Source organism: Phyllobates terribilis, unplaced genomic scaffold (assembly GCF_046119375.1).
Source record: "Phyllobates terribilis strain yellow unplaced genomic scaffold, ASM4611937v1 Scaffold_9__5_contigs__length_417890890, whole genome shotgun sequence".
NCBI lineage: Eukaryota > Metazoa > Chordata > Amphibia > Anura > Dendrobatidae > Phyllobates > Phyllobates terribilis.
The window spans coordinates 52,691,318-52,707,694 of record NW_027362769.1 but is presented as its reverse complement, the minus strand read 5'-3'; the positions used below and the strand labels follow the sequence as shown (position 1 = coordinate 52,707,694).

The 16,377-nt window shown below is 42.2% G+C and overlaps 1 protein-coding gene across 2 annotated transcripts in view; it reads right to left on the bottom strand.

The window, feature by feature from the left end:
* Positions 1 to 295: 295 nt before the first annotated feature.
* The window catches only part of FAM117B (family with sequence similarity 117 member B), a 41,284-nt gene continuing 25,202 nt past the window's right edge, over positions 296 to 16,377 (bottom strand). The window contains exons 5-9 of one of the 2 annotated variants that reach the window (XM_073646462.1): positions 15,826 to 15,972; positions 15,528 to 15,599; positions 11,114 to 11,324; positions 9,597 to 9,717; positions 296 to 2,696 (exon numbers count right to left, since the gene is read on the bottom strand). In XM_073646462.1, the coding sequence (XP_073502563.1) occupies positions 2,378 to 2,696; positions 9,597 to 9,717; positions 11,114 to 11,324; positions 15,528 to 15,599; positions 15,826 to 15,972 (870 nt within the window). In that variant the 3' untranslated portion in view covers positions 296 to 2,377. The remainder of the gene's footprint in view (positions 2,697 to 9,596; positions 9,718 to 11,113; positions 11,325 to 15,527; positions 15,600 to 15,825; positions 15,973 to 16,377) is intronic. The other variant, XM_073646464.1, reaches the window with a different exon arrangement.

The window sequence follows — 16,377 nt, the reverse complement described above, 5'->3', positions numbered from 1 at the left end:
TTAAGAACTTTGTCCCAGTCAATAAGTTGAAGGTTTTCTATCAGCTGATCAAACTTCGCCCTCCTAAAGTTTAATGTTTTTGTTGTTCCCTTATTGATAACCCTACTGAAGGGCATTTTGAAGTCGATAATATTATGATCGCTATTACCTAGGTGCCCCCCTATCTGTACCTCAGTTATTCTATCAGGCCTATTAGTCAATATTAAGTCCAACACGGCCTTCCCTCTCGTTGGTTCCTGCAAAGAACAAATACAGAACAAAGACATACGGTACACTTTCAAGTAGAGTTTTATTAACTTAACAACTCCAATAGTCACATTTCACCATGTTTGATACATAGTGACTTACACACAAACTGCTTATTCCACTCTTGGGCTACAGTGTAAAGATTTTTTTTTTTCTTTAAACTGATGCTTTAAAGGCTGGTGCAGTTCATTCACTCTTGAAACAAGAGTTATTGCTATAAAATAAATGTAAAAGGGATTTGTTTAAAACAAAAATCACAAGATATAATAATGCATACAAGTTTCCTGATACCCCTCTTATTCGAGGGAAGTTCGAACCAAAAGTCGTTGCCATATTTGTGTAAACAGCATTCGCCTGACATAGGCCTGACAAGCAGGCCGATCCTTATCCTGCAAGGTAGGCACAGGAGTAAAGTTTTAACAACTTTATGACAATCTTTGGGATTGATCAACAGATATCAGCCAAACAATTGCAAACACTGGCAGCAGATTCTACATGTACAGGTCATCTGAAAGCCTTGGCCTTGTACTGGATTCTAAGACTGTATACATCATGGTGGCCTCCGGCGTTCTTAACAGAAGGCAATGTTAACTTGTGTTGAATGTGACAAAAAAAAAAAAAAAACAACAAAACAGCAAGCAGATACTTGTCCTCTAAATCATAGCATGTCTTACTACTGATGGTTTCTCCCCCAAGGTTTGAAAACTGTCTATAGAGAACTTGTCAGCAGTTTTATGCTTCCCAAACTGGCAGCAAGAAATCCAGACCGGCTCTCTCATCACAAGGTCTTAGAAAAATACATAGCTTGAAAAACAAGCCCAGCAAGAGTAGAAGTCTCCACCAAATGTCTCATCTGGCTGAATCAATGTGCCCAGACTGTCCTTTTATTTCCAAGCTTTTCTGGATTTTATGCTGCCCATTTTCTTAAAGAGGGTACAGATAATGTAGCATAACCTTATCAAATGACAAGGTTTTCCACATTTGATAGCCGAGCTGCTTGGAAATGTGAACGTACCTAAAGAAAGGGAGTGAAAAGACTGGTAATACAGGGAAGCCCCCTATGTCATCCATAGCATATATAACACTGGTGGCAGGTCCCTCTACAGCAAAGAATGAGCTTAATACTAGTGAACATGTGCTCAGATAGCTGAAAAGGTCAATGTGAAGAGGTTCTCAGGCAGCGGTGTAAGAGGGAATGCCAGGATACATAGTACAAGCTTCGCTGAGGTGTCTGTATTACAACCAGTGCTTTTCTGGCATAGAAAATGACCTGTAAACTATTCATCATCATATCTGAATAAAAGGCGTCTTTATATGGTTAAAAAAAATAAAAATATCAGTGTATGAATCTAGGTTTCCAACCATAATACACCGATAATGCAGCAGCCACATACAATGCCATATACCACAAATATTAAGTATTGTCGTCTTTGTCTTTTATATACAAGTTACCATTCCTAACCAAGGACACGGAGCCCACTGAACTATTTTACCATGTTTGGTCCCCACAGCTGGAAAACAGCTGAAATTCATAGGAAATACTACAACCACTGAAAACACATTTCCTCACGTTCTTAACATTCAGAATTTTGCCCATGCATGATAGAAAAAAAATTGATTATTCAACTCCACCTTCATGTATTCACCATGATTACACTAGGATACATTCCTCTTCCCTTACCATGTGGGATAATTACAGCCAACCCGTCATTTCAGCCATACACGTCACAAAGTGCAGCTCTGCAACAACTGGATAGCTGAAGTCTGTCCATCCCTGGACCTTCAGCTGTGTCGGCATTATCACAAGGGTTAAATAAAGTCCAATAATTGATTTATAACAGCAAATTGGCCATATCGTGGGAATACAGGTACAGTATTCCTAATTAGTTACCCATTTGCAACTGCAGCAGCAATTACTTAGAGATACAGAAGAAAAAGTATAGTAATGAGCTAAAACTGAAAGCCCTCCAGATCAGACAAGGAGCAGATCAATTACCAATATCAATACCAACAATGGTAAGGCATGCTGTCCATCTTACAGCAGAATAATAATATGGCCAGCTTACGACAATACTGCATCTAGAGTCTCTATAATAAGTGCAGATCTCCAGGAGAGCGTTCACACCGGCTCCTAGTCCTCCTCTTCATCAATCTGGCCGGTAGGGTGCAGCAGAGACATGGGAGAGGCAAGAGTATTAGTACCACGAGAATTACGTTCTTGTTCTATATTTGAGGATATAGAGGCCATGCTAAAATTCTGAACTAATGCAGGAGGGATACCAGAAGGAACAGTCAGGCTGTGGCTGGAGCCTTTAAAAGCAATTTCCTGATGTGGCAGAAGAGGCTTGAGGATGCTGACAAGGCAGAAGGCAGATCCACTCTTTGGGATAAAGTTCACTTTGTTCTTGTCGGGGCAATAGAAAGGAGGGATTTCATGTAATGGCTTTGGCCTACAAGAAATATGTGCAGATGTTAAATTCAATCTGAATATAATGCATACAGCATGCACCCCGTTTTATTTTTTTCAACACGTTATAAATCTGGAAACATTTTTTTTTACCATTCCAAATTAAGCGAATTTATTGAACAGGACTAATCAATGGGAAAGGAGTTTCAGATATTACTTTGGCCCAGTTCCTACACAGACAACTGCTATTTAAAACTCATCCACTTAAAAGCCTAAAGCTGCTCATACAAAGTCAATAGTGTAATGAACACGAGCAGCTAGCTGGACGTGGAGATCCCCAGCTACTGTGCGGTCGCTTTTGTCAGACATTACTGTTTGATAAATATAAATGTGCATTTTTTGAAATTAAGTTATTATATGTAATGCCAGTGAATTCTTTGCAATATCCCAAAGCTTTACATGTTGAAGATACTATAAGTAAACATTCGGCAGCAGTGATTGTAGGTCGTCTAGTCCATTACAGGGATTGTCTGATCCCATTCCAAGGATACAGCTGAGAGGGAGCCTCCCCTCCTGGATGTGCACATGTCCTGATGAGGCATATGGACAGGGGCTGTGTCTTAATGGACCATAATGAAACAAAATATTATATACATACATACATACATACATACTGCTCAAAAAACACTTAAACAACACAATGTAACTCCAAGTCAATAACACTTCTGTGAAATCAACCTCTTCAGCTATGAAGCAACACAGATTGTAAATCAATTTCTCCTTCACAAAACAGGTAGAAATGATAGGCAATTAGCAAGACACCCTCTATACAGGAGCGGTTCTGCAGGTGGTCACCACAGAATTTCTCTGTTCTCATCCCTTTTGGCAGTTTTGGCTATTTTTGCATTTTGTCATTGTTCTCACCCTTAGAAGTACAGTAGCAGGAGGCGGTGTCTACAGCCCACAAAAGTTGCTCAGGTAGTGCAGCTCATCCAGGATGGCACATCAATGCGAGCAGTGGCAAGAAGGGTAGCTGTGTCTGTGAGCAGTGTCCGGAGCATGGAGCAGATACCAGGAGACAGGCCAGTACACCAGGAGACGTGGAGGGGGCCGCAGGAGGGCAACAACCAAGCAGCAGGACCGCTACCTCCACCTTTGTGCAAGGAGGATCAGGAGGAACAGTGCCAGAGCCCTGGAAAATGACCTCCAGGAGGCCACTAACATCCATGTGTCTGCTCAAACTGTCAGAAACAGACTCCATGAGGGTGGTATGAGGGCCCGACGTCCACAAGTGGGTGTTGTGATTACAGCCCAATACTGTGCAGGGCGATTGGCATTCGCCTGAGAACACAAAGATTGGCAGATTCAACATTGTCGCCCTGTGCTCTTCACGGATGAAAGCAGGTTCACACGGAGCACATGTGACAGACATGACAGTCTGAAGATGCTGTGGAGAGCGATCTGCTGCTTGCAACATCCTCCGGAATGGCCGGTTTGGCAGTGGGTCAGTATTGGTGTGGGGAGACATTTCTTTGGAGGGCCGCACAGCCCTCCATGTGCTAGGCAGAGGTACCCTTGACTGCCATTAGGTACTGGGATGAGATCCTCAGACCCATTGTAAGACCATATGCAGGTGCAGTGGGCCCTGGGTTCCTCCTGATACATGACAATGGTAGGCCTCATGTGGCTGGAGTGTGTCAGCAGTTCCGGCATGATGAAGGCATTGATGCTTTGTACTGGCCCGCCCGTTCCCCAGACCTGAATCCGATTGAGCACATCTGGGACTTCATGTCTTGCTCCATCCACCAATGTCACGTTGCACCACAGACTGTCCAGGAGTTGGCGGATGCTTTAGTCCAGGTCTGGGAGTTGATCCCTCAGGAGAACATCTGCCAGCTCATCAGGAGCATGCCCAGGCGTTGTAGGGAGGTCATACAGGCACGTGGAGGCCACACACAATACTGAGCATCATTTCCTTGTCTTGAGGCATTCCCACTGAAGTTGGATCAGCCTGTAATTTGATTTTACACTTTGATTTTGAGTATCATTCCAAATCCAGACCTCCATGGGATATTAATTTTGATTTACATTGAACATTTTTAAGTTGTATTGTTCCACTATGTAATGAATAAAGATTTGCAACTGGAATATTTCATTCAGTGATATCTAGGATGTGATATTTTACTCATACATACATACCAAATAATCCCATATGTACAGGTGCTTCTCACCAAATTAGAATATCAAAACATTTATTTCAGTTCTTCAATACAAAAAGTGAAACTCATTATATAGAGTCATTACAAACAGGGTGATCTATTTCAAGTGTTTATTTCTGTTATTGTTGATGATTATGGCTTACAGCCAATGAAAACACAAAAGTCATTATCTCAGTAAATTAGAATACTTTATAACAGATTGAAAATGATTTTAAAATACAAAATGTTCTCCTACTGAAATGTATGTTCAGTAAATGCAGTCAATACTTGATCGGGCTCCTTTTGCATCAATTACTGCATCAGTGTGGTGTGGCATGGAGGCGATCAGCCTGTGGCACTGCTGAGGTGTTATGGAAGCCCAGGTTGCTTTGATAGTCTTCAGCTTGTTGGGTCTGGTGTCTCTCATCTTCCTCTTGACAATACCCCATAGATTCTCTATGGAGTTAAGGTCAGGCGAGTTTGCTGGCCAATCAAGCACAGTGATACTGTTGTTTTTAAACCAGGTATTGGTACTTTTGGCAGTGTGGGCAGGTGCCAAGTCCTGCTGGAGAATGAAATTTCCATCTCCAAAAAGCTTGTCGACAGAGGGAAGCATAAAGTTCTCTAAAATTTCCTGGTAGACAGCTGCGCTGACTTTGGTTTTGATAAAACACAGTGAACCTACACCAGCAGATGACATGGCTCCCCAAACCATCACTGATTGAGGAAACTTCACACTGGACCTCAAGCAGCTTGGATTGTGGTCTCTCCACTCCAGACTTCCTCTTCCTCCAGACTCTGGGACCTGGATTTCCAAAAGAAATGCAAAATTTACTTCCATCTGAAAATAACACCTTGGACCACTGAGCGACAGTCCAGGTCTTTTTCTCCTTGGCCCAGGTAAGACGCTTCTGGCGTTGTCTATAGGCCAAGAGTGGCTTGACACAAGGAATGTGACACTTGTAGCCCATGTCCTGGATTCGTCTGTGTGTGGTGGCTCTTGAAGCAATGACTCCAGCAGCAGTCCACTTCTTGTGAATCTCCCCCCAAACTTTTAAATGGCGTTTTCTTAATCCTTTCAAGGCTGCAGTTATCCCGGTTGCTCATGCACCTTTTTCAACTACACTTTTTCCTTCCACTCAACTTTCCATTAATATGCTTAGATACAGCACTCTGAACAGCGAGCTTCTTTAGCAAAGACCTTTCGTGGCTTATCCTCCTTGTGGAGTGTGTCAATGATTGCCTTCTGGACATCTGTCAAGTCAGCAGTCTTCCCCATGATTGTGGAGCCTACTGAAACAGACTAAGGGACCTTTTTAAATGCTTAGGAAGCCTTTGCAGGTGTTTTTTGTTAATTATTCTACTTTACTGAGATAATGACTTTTGTGTTGTCATTGGCTGTAAGCCATAATCATCAACATTAACAGAAATAAACACTTGAAATAGATCACTCTGTAATGACTCAATATAATATGAGTTTCACTTTTTGTATTGAATAACTGAAATAAATAAACTTTTTGATATTCTAATTCAGTGAGATGCACCAGTATGTATAATATATATATTTATATATTATATATATGCTTTTTACCTACTTTGTTACATTACAACCTGTGTTTAAATATTTTTTGGAAATTGACTTGCGTGTGATGCATCAGTACTAAATAGTGTAAGTTGGTGAAGTGAGAAAAATCTAGGCATAAATTAAATTTATGAGATCAAATAACAAACAATTGGCATGTGCATATGTATTCACCCCTTTTGCACTGAAGCCCCTAAAAGTTTCTGGTGCAAGCAATTACCTTCATAAGTCACATGCTTAGTGAAAGGAAGTCCACCACTGTGCAATCTAAGTGTCACATGCTCTGTCAGTATATACACATTTCTGAAAGACCACAGAGGCTGCAACACCATTAAGCAAGAGGTTCCACTAACCAAACACCATGAAGACCAAAGCGATCTCCAAACAAGTCAGGGACAAAGTTGTTGAGAAGTACAAGTCAGGGTTGGGTTATAAAATAAAATCCAATCTCTGATGATCCCCCGAAAATCCATTATCATGAAATTGAAAGAACATGGTAACACAACAAACCTGCCAAGAGAGGGCCGCCCACCAAAACTCTCAGCCCGGGCAAGGAGGACATTAATCAGAGAGGCAGCACAGAGACCAAAGGTAACCCTGAAGGAGCTGCAGAGTTGCTATGCAGAGACTGGTGGTGGAGACATCATGCTGTGGGGATGTTTTTTTGTCAGCAAGAACAGGGAAAATGGTCTGAGTCAAGGGAAAGATGGATGGTGCGATATACAGTGATATTCTTGAACAAAACCTGTTTCAGTCTGTAAGTGATCTGAGATTGGGATGGAGGTTCAACAAGACAATAACTCAGAGCATACTGCTAATGCCATACTCGCGTGCTTTAAGAGGAAACGTAAATGTTCTGGAGTGGCCTAGTCAAAGCCCAGACCTTAATCCAGTTGACAATCTGTGGTCAGACTTGAAGATTGCTGTTCACCAGAGGAAACCATCTAACTTGAAGGAAGTGGAACAGTTTTGCCTTGAGAAATGGGCAAAAATCCCAATTGGCAATATGTGGAAGGCTCAAGAGACTTATCTAAAGCGACTTGCAACTGTAATTGCTGCAGAAGAAGGGTCTACAAAGTACTAATTTAGGGGAGTGAATAGTTATGCACACTGAAGTTCAGTGGCAGACATATTCCCTATATGAACTGATGCAAACCCCTCAAGCCAACGCAAAATTAATAATTATATATACACATATATATACATACACACACACAGTGCAGACCAAAAGTTTGGACACACCTTCTCATTTAAAGATTTTTCTGTATTTTCATGACTATGAAAATTGTACATTTACACTGAAGGCATCAAAACTATGAATTAACACATGTGGAATTATATACTTAACAAAAAAGTGTGAAACAACTGAAAATATGTCTTATATTCTAGGTTCTTCAAAGTAGCCACCTTTTGCTTTGATGACTGCTTTGCACACTCTTGGCATTCTCTTGATGAGCTTCAAGAGGTAGTCCTCAAGAGAATGCCAAGAGTGTGCAAAGCAGTCATCAAAGCAAAAGGTGGCTACTTTGAAGAACCTAGAACATAAGACATATTTTCAGTTGTTTCACACTTTTTCATAGTCCTGAAAATACAGAAACATCTTTAAATGAGAAGGTGTGTCCAAACTTTTGGTCTGTAGCGTGTGATATATATATATATATATATATATATATATATATATATATATATATTTTCTCATTTTTCGGACTATAAGACGCACTTTTTTTCCTCCAAAATTTTGGAGGAAAGTGGGGGGTGCGTCTTATAGTCCGAATACTATCTCCCTGTATATACTGTGGCTCTGCGTGGTATGAGGTCTGGGGGAGCAGCAGCGGTTGATCAGCAGGGCACAGGAGGGAATCTTGATTTTCCTTAATAGCCGGCACACTGTACCGCAGCGCGGCTCCTGCTGCGCTCTGCGGTCTGTGTGCCCGCTATTAAAGCTTATGAATATTCACTACAACCCACTCCCATGGGTTGTAGTTAATATCCATGGTCTTTAATAGCGGGCACAAAGACCGCAGAGAGGCAGCAGGAGCCGTGCTGCGGTACAGTGTGCGCGCTCTCACACTGTGTGAGGAAGCATGACAGGGACGCCATGCACGCCCTGCCATGCATGGCTCACGCAGTGAGAGTGTCAGCAGCAGAGCGGGACAGCGCTGGAGGAGAGAGGAGGCGAGTATGATTGTTTATTTTTTTTGTGGGCAGCAGGATTGGGGCTCAAGGGGTGCCAAGCATACCAGGATGGGGGCTCAAGGGGTGCCATGCATCCCAGGATGGGAGCTCAAGGGGTGCCATGCATCCCAGGATGGGAGCTCAAGGGGTGCCATGCATCCCAGGATGGGAGATCAAGGGGTGCCATGCATCCCAGGATGGGTGATCAAGGGGTGCCATGCATCCCAGGATGGGTGATCAAGGGGTGCCATGCATCCCAGGATGGGTGATCAAGGGGTGCCATGCATCCCAGGATGGGTGATCAAGGGGTGCCATGCATCCCAGGATGGGTGATCAAGGGGTGCCATACATGCCAGGATGGGGATCAGGGGGGTGCCATACATACCAGGATGGGTGATCAAGGGGTGCCATGCATACCTGGATGGAGGCTCAAGGGGTGCCATGCATACCTGGATGGGGGCTCAAGGGGTGCCATGCATACCAGAATGGGCGATAAAGGGGTGCCATGAATACCAGGATGGGGGATCAAGGGGTGCCATGCATTCCAGGATGGGGATGAGGGCCGCGTATACCAAGATGGGATGGGGGCCACGTATACCAGGAAGGCGGGGCCATACATACCAGGATGGAGGATATTAACAGAATTGGGGGACATTACCCCAATACCAGTGTCAGCAGCAGACTCCCTCCCCTATAAAAGGGCATCATGACCACATTTTTTTGCTTAAATATTTTTTTTCCTATTTTCCTCCTCTAAAACCTAGGTGCGTCTTATGGTCCGGTGCGTCTTATAGTCCAAAAAATACGGTATATATATATTCTGGAGTGCAGGGCTGAGCCCAATCACGGAGGCATCTCCATTCTCCCACTTTATACTTACTATGCGATAATCCCCCTTCTTTCCCTATATGTCCTGCAAGCCAAATACAGCATATGGAAAGATGTAGGAATGGGACAGCACATTTAGAATAGAGATTATTACACTTACGCGCTTTCCTCAAATACTTTAACTCTTTCGCAACCTTCAGGTGGTTCCCGCTTGAACATATAGCTATTGTTCGGTTTTGGAGATGTAGCATACTTGGGAAACGGAGAGTGATTTCCATTTTCTGTGGGAATAAATCATTGCCATTAGCAACTGGATCACCTCGAAAAGAGAACAACCTGAACATACCAAACGCACCGTTAGAAGTCAAGATTATAGCAGAATTATAACTACCCCCTTTTCTGCAAGCTGTCTACAAGACTCCAAGTAGCATGCAGGGAATACTGCAGACTGACAGTGCGGGCGAGTGTCACCTGTTTACCATTATCCTTCTAGTATTCTGCACTCAGGTTCGATGGGCACGGCTCCTACGGATTTATGTTACTCCACCAAACAACTGATATAAAACGTAAATTAATATATACATTTATTGGTAGACTAAGCATAAAAAAATTGCAAGTTTCACTTCTGTCATTCATACGAACAATTTTGTCATAAAAGCAGGATTTCCTGTTTATGTCAGTAGTTTGGTGGCGTAACAAATCTATAGGAGCCATGCCCATCAAACACGAGTGCAGAATACTAAAAGGATAAGGGTATGTGCACATGGTGAGTATTTTGTGTGCAGAAATTTCTGCACCATTTCTGCATCTCTAGGCAGGAACACGCTGCCTCAGAAACGTTGCGTTTTTTTTCAATGCATTCAAATGGGTGAAAAATGCAGTCAAAAATGCACAGAGAATTGACATGCTGCAGACTATTTTCTGAACCAAATCTGCAACTCAACGTGTGCATGACACTTCAGGTTTCTCATTCACTTTGCTGGCATCAGGTTTTGTGAACAATTCGGCGCGGAAAAAACAAACAAAAATGCAACGTGTGCACATGGCCTTGTAGTAAAGAGGTGACACTTGCCATACTAACAGCCTGCAGTATATCTTCTATGCTACTACTATAGAAGTCTTATAGAAAAGGGGGTAGTTGGCTACATTTAGGCATGGAGCTTGATTAGCTTGGTTGCCTATATATCTCAGATGTAGCTACATAATTCGTAAGATAAACCTAAATTGAAAAAAAGTCATATTTTGACTATGACCATTGCAGAGGTCCAGGCTTCACCAAGTTCAGAGTGACCTTGCTCCATGAGAACAGGTTTAAGAAATCCTGCTCTAATTAATAAAGCAGACCAAATACAGTCTTAAAGGGGTTTTCCCTCTTTCAGGAAATCCACCCACAGGCTCAGAACTCAGAAAGAGGTAGAGACACAGTGCTGGACCCATCAACACTTGTGCCTGAAATAAGAAAATCCCCTTAAAAAGATGTGTAATCTGAATATTCTGGAGCAACTTTTCCTTGAGTTCCGCTTTGTGCCGTTTCCTCGTGATGCCTCCTAGAAAGTCACAGATTCACAACTTGGCATTACTAGTTGGGGATGCATCCCTACATACTTTCCTTTCCATTGACAGTAAATCTCCTGTTACTTTATGTGACAATAACAAATTAGCAGCTCTATGCATTACCCTTGTCTCTGGTGTCGGTGCGGGTGTCCTCTACTGTACATGGGCTCTCCTCGCTGCAGTCATTGGAAATGGTAATGAATGAAGCAGGAGATATGGACTGGGAGCGGCTGCTGTTGTTGCTTCCACGGTCATTTCCACCGGGTGTCTGAGTATCTACACTTCTTAGAGAAAGAGGTGGGGGAGCACGGTGTCCATCTGGAATATCTTGTGGCTATAAAATATAAAAAAACATATACAAAACAAAAAGGGGGAAAAAAGGAAATACATTACGCGGATAATTTTCTTTGCTAGATAAAAAGAAAGAAAATTGTTCACACTAAACGTGACAGACTGTTACACTCCATACATTAAAAGGGGATATCCAGCCTTTAGAAATAATATTTTAATCAGTGACCAATATGTCTCCCACTTACTAATATGGCTTGTGGCAGGAAGATACTTGGCATTGCTTTTCTGTAATCCCGTCACATGTGCGCACTCGCTGTACTTCTCCCGGATTAATGCCACATAGTATTCTGATCGTGCCCAGTTTCCCAGCACTCACAGCGCCGCGAAAAGGAAACTTCAGCAATCACGTGAGAAATAGCTATGCTGTACTGACCTCCATACCACACCAGGAGCCATCACTGAACGGTGAGCGGTCGCACAGGAGAAAGGCAGGTGACAAGGAGAAGGGCGGGCGGGTCATAATCAGAACAAGGGAAGCATGGCTAATGTAGTGTGACCGTGCCCCGCCATTGTGCTTCAAGTAAACAATGGCGCCAAAAGGAAGCACATGTGAGTATGTACCCCTTGCCATAGGTTATTCTATTTGGTAAAGGTGGATAACCCCTTTAAATGGTGAGGTTCTCATTAATATTGCCTGCAGGAGTTACAAAGAGAAGCTTTACATAGAAAAACCATCTTAATGCTCCTAAAATCTGCTGGCATAATGTAAAAAGTGAGATAACTTACAGAAACCTGAGCTGCAGAATCGTTTAATCCTATTATCACTCAGTTTGGGATCATTTGACTAGTTGTAAAAGGCCACAAGCTATCAGAAGTGCTATATAAACTACATGATAAACTGCACACTGCTTCTTTAAAATCTTCCATCTTTTCAGTCTTATTACAAGACATTACAGGCCCAGAGCATAAAGCTGCTCCATGATGACACTTCTTGCTAAGCGCCTTGTTTGGCATCACCATAGAAACATTATGTGAACTAAAATCCCCATGTGCATGTATACATATATCTGCAAGTATACAGGCACGTAACTTCTGATAGAGTAGTGACATACAAGAAACATGGCGGCCATTACACATGGCTTCCACTTTCTTCATGTACATTTACATCTGGTACTATACAAGGTATGTGTCTTTAGTGCAGGGTTCAGCTATTGCATACTGACAAGTAGATTGCTTATTTCACAGACTACGGGTTGGTCTATTGGCTTTTCTCAAATTTTTACTTACTGCCAACATAATGTTCATCTGACAAGTCAGTCACTACTGACTTCCAGAAGAAAGTGTCCAGCTCTGACACAGGGGTGCACCAGATCTGAATGATCCTTTGTACAGCCCATAGTTTTAAAACTGACTGGCAATAGGTGTGCTGTCATTTTGGAAATCAGTGACCCAGTATTCAGACTCAACTTCATTTTAAGTCAATTCTGGGTTAATTTTCTCTAAGGCTATGTTCACACATCTTGGTTTTTTCAACGTTTTTAAGCAAATTTTCAGCAGCGTTTTACAGTTCCAACAAAATCTATGAGATTCCAGAAATCTCATGCACACACATTGTTTTTTTTTTTTTTTTCAGGATTTTGGGCTTTGCATGTTTTTTGCAAAATAGAGCATGTCACTTCTTTCAGCGTTTTTTTCACCCATTGTAATGGGTAGTGGAAAAAAAGCTGAAAATACGCACCAAAAACGTAGGTGTCAGGCTTTTCCGCGTTTCTTGTGCCAAAACCAGAATGAAGTTTTTTGTTTTTTTTCACTGAACTTTATGTACATGCATAAAGAGACAAAAAGGACAGCGAAAAAAAACGCAGCAAGAAAAATCCTGAACAAACCTCCTGGCAAGAGATCAGGTTTTGCTGCAGAAAAAAAACGCAGCAAAAACGCAATGTGTGAACATAGCCTAAGTGCAGCATGTGCCGCCAAACCTATGCTACGACACTAAAATCTGGCTGTGGAGTAACCAATTAGCAAAACATCAAGTCTACGTAGAACATGATCCTGAGAGGACTACAGATAATGCAAGTTTATGTTAAAAGAGACAAGGATAAAATGCATGGGGTGAAGCAGCCGCTGGAGAGAAGAAAACTAATTAGTGGCAACTGGAAAGTTTAACACAAAAACGGTCATATGATTTTTTTTTAGACAAAATGGCCAATTATAGTGAGTCCGAAGTTAGAGCAGTAGCCATATGGGTTGTCAGCCCAGGATTTGACCATTGTAGCACCAGTTTCTTAGAATTAGAGGTGACAAATTGTCACTTGTGCCTTTGCTACTGAATCAAAAAACTACAATATCTCTGTAGGTAAAACCAGCATCTCTGGCTATGGCTTGAATTTCTGACTTCCCACTTTGGCCAATTTACATTTTGGAATAAATGGACAATTTTTTTTTCTAAACTGATGCAACAGGAAAGTGGAGAAGACGCCCATAGCCAGTAAATGGAAACAGAGCCACCTGGCTGTCTTCAACTTTTCCTTTCCATCATTTGTTTTTAGCTTTCCTAAAATGTCACATCAGTCATTTTCACAACATGGACATCTATCTGCTTAGTGTGCCGTCTGGAACCACACTGATCTTAAATTACTACTGACCACTACTGACTCCCACATAAATATGGGTGAATTTCTTAAAATTGGGAGAGGGAGATAAGTTGATAGGAAACAACCACCAGGGAAAAAAATGTGCATGCAGAAATCAAAATCCATATATCATGGATATATCAATATCTATGGCTTCCCATATACACTTGATTTGGCTGACATGTCCTCCTGCGCTAAGAACAAGCAGATATCCATATTGAGAAAAGTCTGCAAGATCCTCAAACTATAAAATTATACTCCTGTCATGGCCTATAGCAGGTCGTTACAGAGATTAGAAAGACAGACTTTCCTTAGTTAGTGCTGCATGCAGTAAGATAGAACTGTTATTTCCTAGTGAGCTCTAGTGCTGCCCTTCATCTAGCTAAGGCACAACTATTGCAGAAATTAGGGACTATAGGAAGCCATCAATGAGACGAAGGAAAAAAAAAAAAAAGGCCAATCATTCAAAAACTCCCTCCACCACAATGGCCAATCACTGAACAATTTTGTTTCACAATCATGTGGCTACTGGCCTGCCGCAGGCCGCTTCAGCTGCCATGTTTGGAACCACCCTAGGTAGTCATCTACTTTAGCATTGTTGCACAGCAAATCAACTACTAATTTCTTGCTGCAAAAACACTGGTATTTTTAAAGTTTGTTACCCAATTCTGAAAGCATGTTGCCATACTTTTAGGCTAGAAGTACGGCAATTTATGTGTACGTGACATAACATCGCATTGTCCTGCTGCCGCCAGGAAACGAGGCTCTGCAGCAAACCAGTGGGAATGGGTTGCGGCATTGTTCAGACTGCAATCCCACTGACTATCATTACTTGCGATGTTGCTGTGTGACATTGTGATCGCCTATCGCATGACCCCAAGTTGCTGTGTCGCCCTCGCTTTATGTGGTTATTCCCATTTGCTATTCTCAGCAAGAGCAGGTACAGAAGTACACACTTGTGCAAAAGAAAAGCATTTTGCCTTAGTGGTTCCATACACATTAGATGAACGTTTACCAGACCCCACTAATCAACCAATGTATATGGATTTGTCAGATTCTCCCCCGCAGCCCTGATATCAGGGGAATGATGAGTAAGGCATGTAAAATTTCAACTTGCCCACTTTTTGCTCCCAATTGTGAAGACATGAATGCCCAGCATAAATGGGGAGAGGACAAAATAGCTGGGTAAGGTGTACGGTCACCTTTACACACCCACTATATTACAGTTGACGAGGGCAAATCAAATTGGTGGCCTTATTACTAAGTGTAACTTAATATGGCTGCTATTAATGGATGTGCCAGCAAACCGGCCAAGGATGTGCTGCTAAACATTTACCGAAATGGTCGTGATAGAGGCTGCAATTTTTTATATTAAATGGGCTTATTAGCACTAACCTTGGCAGCTACTATACAATATAGGTTATCTAATGGTTACACAGCAGACACGATGCATCCTGGGAGATCATCACATCCAATAGCTTAGAATAATGTAAAGTACATGACAACATATATCAGGTTAATGGCACTCAGCGCTCCAACCAAAGAAAACAAAAACAATAGAATAGCGAGTATACACAAAAAGGAAAATAATACCACACACAGCGACAACTTACCTCAGGGTGCAGATGCTGGAAACTCATTGTAATGTTCCCATTGACATCAGGAAGGCCTGAACAGTCTCCATGCTGGGAAACCACAAGGATATATGCTTCAAGATGAATATTGGAGCAACCCACCCTCCTTAATAAACCCATAATATGGAGGGTGAAAACTTAAAAAAATAAAAATGCTTCTTGATTCCATGTGCAGCGAAGAAAAGTGAAAAGAGCCTTCTCAATGGTAAGTTGTAAATTACCATCAAGAACCAGTAACTGGGGTATGGCTCCATAGTGGAAAGGAATATGCACTTACCATGAGTTGCTCTTCCTTCTCTCCTGTTTCCTTAATGATGATTTCAATTTCTTGATTCAGCCCTTCCACGCTGTTCCGAAATCGAGAGCCTGATGATTTGGTGATGGGTATGGTCATCGGCGTAAGTACATTCTTAGACATGGAAGTCTGCAGAGAAGAAGTATACACAAAACACCAATGATGACTTACCAGACTGCTCAAAGGGACGCGGGCAAAAGCTTGCCATAAGATCAGCAATAAAGTGCTGGTGAGGATTGTCAGGCTTACAAAACACAACATTAAAAGGGGTTGTCCTGGAAGTATGCAGGAACTCTGTGTGACTTGTGAATCCTCCCAACATGCACTGCACATGCTGTCAGGATTCTCTGGTGCCAGTGGAAAGACCAGGCAGTCACATGACTGCAAACAAGCATACAATATGCATACTCCCGGACACATTCTGACTAGACATGTGCTGAACAAGGCCATGCACGTCAAGTCAAAATGTGGCCAGGAGTATGCATATCACATACTTGTGGTCATATGACTGCCCGCTGCCAGCACCAGAGAATC